General features: G+C 37.8%; 1 protein-coding gene across 3 annotated transcripts in view; it reads left to right on the forward strand.

The window, feature by feature from the left end:
- Nucleotides 1-9,058, forward strand: part of LOC106870649 (collagen alpha-1(XXVI) chain) — a 245,166-nt gene that overhangs the window by 141,088 nt on the left and 95,020 nt on the right. For 2 of the 3 annotated variants that reach the window (XM_052973147.1, XM_052973150.1), the window contains exon 3: nucleotides 5,956-6,000. The exons of the other annotated variant lie outside the window; for it this stretch is intronic. In XM_052973147.1, coding sequence (XP_052829107.1) covers nucleotides 5,956-6,000 — 45 coding nt within the window. The remainder of the gene's footprint in view (nucleotides 1-5,955; nucleotides 6,001-9,058) is intronic. 3 annotated transcript variants of the gene reach the window in all.

Raw genomic sequence — 9,058 nt, forward strand, 5'->3', positions numbered from 1 at the left:
ACATACATACATACATACATACATACATACATACATACATACATACAAAAATACCCTGTTGATGATGTTGAAATTCTAATGAAGGAACCTTGGATCCAGGTTAGAAACCGGTTCTTTCTCTTTTGGCAAAAAATCTTCAATTAAAACTGAACAATGACACACATACATAGAATTCTTTAATTTTTTATTAGGCTGCAGCCATGCTGGGTCTCTGCCTTGAAGAATTTTTAATCGAACGAATCGACACCAATACTTAATTTTTGAAGCCAGGTACTTATGCTATCGGCCTGTTTTACCGAACCACTAGTTTACGGGAACGTAAACACATCAGCACCGTTTGTCAAGCGTTGATAGCGAATAAGCACAAAGCCACACACACACACACACACACGTATATATAGGACGGGTTCCTTTCAGTTTCCGTCTGCCTAATCCACTCACAAGACTTTGGTCGGCCCGAGGTTAAAGTGGAAGGCACTTGCTCAAGGTGCCACGCAGTGGGACTGAACCCGGAACCATGCAACTGTGTAGTAAGAAGTTTGCTTCTTGCCACAGTCACGCCTGTTGATTTTGTAGTGAGAAAGTATGCAATTGATGGCGGTACAGTGTACCATTGGTAGATAACTTCAGTTTCCAGGCTTTAATTATCTAATTCATTGAATATACCTCAGGCAGACATCACCAAAGACAACTGGGACAAGTGCACGTGACTGAATCGCGTCTCTCCAACAGCATTCTCTATGGCCAGCTACATCATGGTCACTGTCTTGTTGGGGAACCAAAGATGCTGTTCAAAGTCCGGCTGAATATCACTTTGAAGAGAAGCAACATTAACTCTTCAAAAGAGGAAGATGTCACTAGCTTCTGTTCACTTAAGCTAGTTCATAATTGAAGATGCGTTTACAATATGGAGGAAAACCACACTTAATACAACCAAGAGAAACGGAAAAAGAGGAATACATGCAGGGATACATCGGGTTTCTTCAGCCCAAAATTTACGCGTCTTGGTTTCACCGAAGTTCCACACCAAGGATTGGAATGCACATTCATTAAAGGAGCCACAAACGTAGTAGAAGATGGCCATCATCACTAAGCTATCAAGTATATTTCGGCGATGTTTTATCATTGAAAAATTTTAACGTCTGCATGAAAGCTGATAAACTGGTCCTTTTCAAGAAAAATCCCTCGTGACGTTAACTGTCAGGTTTGCTATATTATAAACCGAATAACATTAAACTGAATTAGTTTCTCTGCTGATAATAGCGAAATCATTGACCTCGTACAGTGATATAACTTATCCCTGATGACACTGGAATACATAACCTCATACTGTTACACAACTTCTGACACCATGTCTCCACATACGGTTATATACATTGCATGATGGTGTATTTTTACAAAAGACGATACAAGTTTCGTTATATCACACCCTCCACTGGAGTTTTTAACAGCCAACCCTCTGCCACGTGACGTCACAGCAGACAGTAGAAAAGTCATTTACACACCTTTCATTCACTTACTAAAACACGCGAACCAACCAATGAACCTCCGCGCGTTCATTCGGACAACTAAAAAGAACAGCCAAATTTCCCTTAAATCACACCCTACGTTCTGAGTTCAAATTCTGATGAGATCGGCTTTGCCTTTCATCCTTTAGGGGGTGATAAAATAAATACCAGTCGGGTATTGGGGTTGATGTAATCGACTTACGCTCTTCACGAAAGTGCTGGCCTTACGCTTATTGTAGAAAGGATTTTTATTATTATTATTATTATTATTATTATTATTATTATTATTATTATTATTATTATTATTATTATTATTATTATTGAGTGAGAGTGCAGTACATGCCATCAAAGTGACTCTGGGATACAAATATACGAAGCCCAGTATACCCATCATCACTACCCGTCTGATAAGGGTATACCAGGCACATACATCACAACCATAATGTGCGCGACATAGTGATCTCATATCAAGATAAATAGCGCATGACCTTGCAGGTGGAGTCCATTTTCTTCAGGTCGAGTAGCCCATTCCGCTCAAAAGATCCCTGAATAAATTTTGTTTAAGGATGTTGAGTAAAACACCCATGTTTCGAAAGGTGAATTATCCAAACCCAAAAGAATTCCTCTCAACACATGGCTATAATGCTCCCCAACTACTTCTGCTCGTGATCAGAGATGCACATATCGTCAGCCACCAAGGGACATGCTCAACTGATTAAGGTCAAACAACTGACAAGTAAATCTGTGGTATTGAGCAGAATATTTGCTCAAGACAAAACATGTACATAATAACACTTCCAATCAGTTAAGGTCAGAAGCCATGAGAGTCAGTGCCTGGTACTGCATAAAGGCATTATTATTATCATTATTAATTTTTATTATGAAAGCCTGTCGGATAGTTCTTAATTACCGGTTATTCTTTACTTGAAAGCAGGCAATGACAAATCACCAAAGGTTTCAGCAGTGCCTTCTCTTGTGACTCAAAGAGACAATACTTTCCTTAGAATGCGAGCTGTACCCAACAATGCCTCACAGCAGCTCCAATATTCTTAATATGTTTTTCATAGTTCTTGGAAAGTGCTCTTTGAAAAACATATTAAGAATATTATCTTCATTTCTCTTTTTCCGTTCCAGAATATTAACATGCTTTCTGGCCTCGTTTATAGGCTGCGTTATTCTCCTTTCCCACCATGGTTCCTTCAGGTTATGTTGACATTTACCTTTGGCTTTCAAACCTAACTTCCTAGTTATAAAGATCGAGATTGCATTTATAGGGTTGTTGGTGCCTGTCAGTCCTGATATCACCAGTGATATCATTTATCTTCCAGACCCATTCATTGAGTTTCTTCCTGTCTACTTTTTTAAACCCCGTATGAAAGCTCTGTTCTCCATAGGTCCAAATATCAATGATTTCATTTAAAATGGATATTTGTTCCTCGGTTCTATCATCGCTACCCAGATCAATAGTCTCAGCCTCATGCTCGTTTTCCTCCTTTAACCCCACTGTCATAGTTTCACTATCTGCATTCTCTTCCCCATCCTTCCGTTCACCGCTGGTCTTATTATCCCCGTCTCTTAATGCTTTCAACTGAGGATAACCAGCCATTCTTTCTGATGGCTCTAGCTTGGTCACACAGATTTTGTTCATTTGATTCAAATAGGCCTCTGTCGCTCCATGTCCTGTGCATTCTTTTCCTATATCCCCTAGCGGATGCATCCTTACTATTCTCGGATTAACCAAAACGTAGCACTTCATTACAGCCACATTCATTTCTTTCCTTTCGTTCATATTATTATTATTATTATTATTATTATTATTTATTGTCTTTGCACAGCTTCTAACGCTGGAGATGAACTACAGTATCAGTTGTTCACTACCAGTGAACTAAGGTAACCCCTTATTTTTTGAGCACCTTCTAGAGTATTCGAGCGGTTCCAAGCAGTGCTGTTTTCTGCAATTGCTCCACCCTTATTGCAGCCTCTATTTGTTCCATATACTTCTCAAGATTTTTACTCACTGTTCCCAGGGCTCCGACAATTATTGGTACTACTACCACCTTTTTCATTGACCACAACTGTTTAACCTCCCACGCTAACCTGTCATATCTCTTGACTTTTCTTTCTTCCTTATTGCAGCTAGGCATTGTATATCTATGATCCAGCATCGTTTGCTTTCTTTCTCAATTAACACTATATCTGGTTTCCTATTCTCTATCTCCTGGTCGCACTGAATGATAAAATCCCATAGGATCTTTGCATTATCATTTTCGATGATGCCTTCGGGTTTATGTTCGTACCACTTCTTTGCTCTGTCAAGTCCATACTTGTTGCAAAGTGTCCAATGGACAATCCTTGCAATATTGTCATGACGTCTCTTATATTCCTTCTAGGCTAGTGGCGTACATTGGCTGGTAATATGCCATACGGTTTCACCATTTTCTCCACAGATTCTGCACTTATCACTTTCTGATGTGTTGTCTTTTCTGTATTTGATGTAATTCGTTCTTAGTGCTAGCTCTTGGGCAGCACAGATTTGAACCTCTGTTTCCGGTTTTAAATCACTTTTGGTCATCCATAGCCATCTTTTTTCTCTGTCTGTCTTATCTTCAACATCTCTATGACATTGTCTATACAATCTTTTCTTTATCCACCTATTTTCAGTTTCATTCATTCTCTACTTGTACAGTGCTTTATCTTTGCAATCTCTATTATTATTATTATTATTATTATTATTATTATTATTATTATTATTATTATTATTATTATTATTATTATTATTATCATTATCATTATCATCATTTATTATTATTATTATTATTATCATTATTATTATTATTATTATTATTATTATTATTATTATTATTATTATTATTATTATTATTATTATTATTATTATTATTATTTGTCGTGTGGGTAATCTATAGCGTATTGTACTGCGTCTATGAATTTTGAGGTTATGTTTCATAAGACGGGGACTATAAGAGCTGAAGTCTGCTACGGTATAAACATTGTGTTTCTGGCATGTCCAAATGGTCTTCCATTTTTGTTGTTTGCTCGTTGTGCTGGTGGTCTCTGGGTGTGGTTGATGAACAACATTTGTTGACGCATTATGCACTGTTTTGTGTTTTGTTTTCTAGTTCATTTTCGTTTGTTGTGAAGAGTTTGATGGCTCAGACAGGACTGATATAAGTCATGGTAGAGCTAATGTATTGCTTGTCCGCCATTTTTACTGTTGTCTTTCTATTATTGTGGTTAGCTGTGTTTGGTGGATCCAGCTGGACTGACGTAATTCATGGTGAATTTAATGTATTTGTTTGCACGCCAGTTTTGTTTCTTTCTGTTGACCAAATATGGGACCAGTGAAGAAGCCAGGCGTAACTCTGTATGTATCTCGCTTTTCTCGTTTCTCCTGGTAGTATTGAGTGCATTTTCCCTCCATATCCTAAACATCCCTTCAACAAGTCTGCCCCAATGAAGTGAATTTAACGATGTCCTCTCCTTTTGAAAGGTTCATGTTTGGCTTCTCTCAAATCTCTGTTGTCATTTCGTTTTCGTTAGTATGTCTTCTATATGTATTGTTAGTGTTGTGAAAGAGTTATATGTCCAAATATTGTTGTCTTCTGAGTGTGTGATATTTTTATGTTGCCGAGTGTGTTGGTTGATTTTATTCGATGTTCTCTCGTATTACTGTTCAGAAAGGAGATGATGAATTCAGTAGGTGTATTGGGACCAGGTTTCTATGTGATTAATGAAAAGTTGGAGTAATTGTGTTGCTGTATTTGATGAATGGTGACAAAATGTGAGCATGATGTTGTCTACGTGTGAAAGAGTGGGTGCTTGAAGGTCGTGTACGTAAACATTGAAAAGTAGATGAGGAGACCGATCACCATGGTACTCTATTCAGGAAACTGAAACTTTTCAATGCATTGTTCTTGTACACTACATAGATCTGACGCCTTGGGAGTTTGCTGGTAAATTTTCTTAAGATGGTGTTGAATATTTTGTGCATAAAAGAGGAACAGGAATGAATTCGAAAACTGCTGATGTGGCTAGTTATTAGAATGTACCTGAACGCTATATATTCTCTATGTTAGGTTTGTGAGGAGCGTAGTGATTGTACGTATAGGTTTGATTCAGTATTGTGATTTGGAGAGTTGTGTAGGTTAGGGATGTCAAGGATTAACATTTCAAGAATGTTTTAGGATAAACACAGGAAGGGGACAAATCTGTGCGTTGTTACGTTACTTGGGTTTTCGTTGAACTATAAAACTGTTACAGTTTAGCCCAGCTTCAAGGTTCTGGAAATTTCACAGTGTTAGTTAGATTAGTTGTAGATATTGTTAAGTGCGGTTCTAATCTTTCAGGTTCTAGGAGTTTTAGGTTTGATTGTGATTTTTTTTCTGGTCCTGAGGCCTTTGAGATTTTAGATTTCCTTATTGCTTTTTAGGTGTCCGACGAATGGAAACGGTCAAAATCGTGCTCTAGGTGGAAGGTGCGTATTTTTCGTTTTGCGTTATTTTTTTATGTGGATTTTGGCGACTGATTTCGGAGAATTGTCCCGTCAGGCTCTTTGCTTAGCGTTGCATGTGGATATACTATTTGAGCTTATCATTGTCACATGGGTGTTGTTGTTGCTGATGTTGCTACTAATTACTCAATATAGTATTTCACTGTTATTGTCTTTTTGGGAGGTGGTTGTCGTTCATGTTAAAAGCCGTTTCTCAGCTTTCTATTGTTCTACGGTTTATTTTCCATGTTATTTCTTTGTTTAATGGTTTGATGCCGAGTTTTATTTGTGTAGTGTGAGAAGGGGTTAACATATTGTACTGTCCCTGGTTTTTATTGGGTTGCTCATTTCTGTTATGTAAATGGTGTTGTATTCTTATGTTGTCTCATGGGATACGTTTTTTGAGTGTATTTTACAATTATTTTGTTGAATGCATGTACTGCAAGATAATGTTGGTATTTGTGGAGTTTTTATTGTCTTTCATTATAGAATTCATAAAATTTTTTTTTAGTTACTTTTGCTTCCTTGGTGTGTGAATGTGTTAGTGTGGCTTGTTTAAGATACAAAGGGAGGGTAGTTGTGATGGTGTTATTTTAACTCTTGTGTTGTCTGTACAGTTTGAAAACCAGGATGCGATGAGTTCACTGAATTCTCTCTCAATATTAATGGTATTTGGAAAAGTGTGTGAAGAGCGTAAACTAGTCAGTGATGGCGTTTGTGTATTTACGTGTGTGTGTTCATGAATATAGGTGTATGTTATACTAGGTACTGGTCTTATTTAGAATGCTTGCATTTCAAATGTATTGTCGCTTTCTATCAGTTTTCAAATGTCTTTTGTAGTATCTATATAATGAGTGCATGATATTTTGTGTGCTATGAGGTCTCCTCTGTTGTAACAGAGTATGTCTGACTTCATCTGAGTATAATTAAGTGTCCCGTGTTCTCGTTGTAAAATTTAATATTGCTACGTGAATACTAGTTCCATAAAAGTATTTTGTAGGCTGTTAATGTAATATTGTAATATTTAAAAAATTTTGTATGATGTTTATGTTTTATTTCTGTGCGTGAAAGATTGTATTAAATATATTTACAGCGCCATCTTGTGGCATTGGGAAGGGAGAAGATACTTAGCTTTTATCCTGTTTTTAACGTTATAATTATTATTTCTGTAATGCCATTTATTTAAGAGGGGGTACCCAAAACAAACTGAAATTTTGCAATATTATTTTAAACACTTAGTTTGACATCTTTACATTTTATCGCCTTCAAAGTATTCTCCATTTGAAGCAATGCATTAGTCCAGACGCGTTTTCCACTATTCGAAGTAGTGTTGGAACTCTTGCGAAGCGATGCCTTTTAACGCCTCCGCCGGTTTTTTTTTCTTCGCCTCTTCTACATCTGCATATTCCATAGCACCAGCTTTCGTCACCAGTGATGACCTTCGAAAAAAGATCCGGATCAACTTCCAGCTGTTCTTTCAGTTCACGACAAGCATTCAGTAGTGACGGCTTTTGCTCTTCCGTGCAACTCTTTTCATTCGCAATTCCTCGCTCGAAATTCGATGGCAGGAGCTCCAGGACACAACAGTCATATCAACAAGTTCGTCAATTGTTCGCTGATTGTCCTCTAAAATCAGTTCATGAATTTTCATGATGTTTTTATTCGTTCGGGAGGTCGACAATCGCTCTGAACAAGGTTGGTCTTCAAGTGACAAGTGACTGTTCCTAAAGCGTGAAAAACCACTCGTAAACTTGTGTTTTGCTTATGGCAGCATCCTTGTAAGCTGTTAGAAGCATGGCAACTGTTTCGGCCGCCGTTTTCCCCAGCACAAAACAAAATTTCACAGAAGCATGCTGTTCCTTCGTTTCATCTATCGCAAAAATAGATGAACAGTATGACCGCAACGGACAACACTGGCTGGTCGGCAGAATGATGCCTGAGGGTCTCATCAAGTGGTTTCTAGCGGCGGAAGCCTGAACTACCACGAGCTTGTCCCACAGAGACCGTTTCCGGTTACTTTTGGATAACCTCTCGTATGTGGAGATTTCGTAGATGGTTTTGTTTGTATTTGTGCAAATGGTTTGGAAAACACCGTATTTGATAATATGAAAGACACACGGGCATATTAGACACGCCCCAATTTCAGGAGTGCATATTCAGGACAAAATTATTTTGAACGCATTGAAGCATAGAGGACCCAAGGTGATTTTTTGAAACACGTTTTGGAAAAAAAAATATGTCTTGTATGCCGTCAAATATGGTAACTTTTCGGGGCTTACAGTTTGTTTCGTGCGAATAAATTGGTTCTGACGTATTCTGGCGGCGTCCACATTTGCATAAATATTTCACTGTATCTAACCTAAATGGTTCAATCGACAAGCCAGTCGTGACTATCTCGTTTTGTTTTCTCACATTATTATATACAGGATTACTTTATTCATTATATCTTCTTTTGGGGCAATAGCATCAGATTTAAAGGAAATTTAACGGCAGTTTTGGCCGAACGAGGGACTGCTTGGAGTTCATTTACTCGTTTGTCTGTTGATCATTAATGGACGGCTACCTGGCAAGCGATTGATGACTAATGCTTATGTCTGCGATGACTAATGCTTATGTCTGCGATGACTAATGCTTATGTCTGCTCATAGCGCCTGTACGAGAACACGAAATAGCATTCTTTTGATCGGATGGCCTGGTACTTTATCGACACGGCCAGCTGCGATGTTTTGAAAAATTTTAACATTCCAATGGCGTATGTGAAATCGTTGTTGATGTTTATGATCCTTGTAGTTATTGTTATTGTTGTTGTTATTGTTATTGTTATTGTCATTGCTGTCGTCTCAGCATGAAATATGTGTGAATGAAGCAGAAAGAGAGGACAAATATGTGGTATTTTATTTCTATGTGAAAAAAAAAATCCTGAAGAAGAAATGAAAAAAAAAACAGATAAGAAGAATATGGGATTGAGATTCCATATCACAGTACATATGTTAGGATCTTCGGTGAAAGTGAAGCGCGTGCGCGTGTCTGTGTGTGTGTGTGT

This window comes from Octopus bimaculoides, chromosome 1, assembly GCF_001194135.2.
Source record: "Octopus bimaculoides isolate UCB-OBI-ISO-001 chromosome 1, ASM119413v2, whole genome shotgun sequence".
Lineage (NCBI taxonomy): Eukaryota > Metazoa > Mollusca > Cephalopoda > Octopoda > Octopodidae > Octopus > Octopus bimaculoides.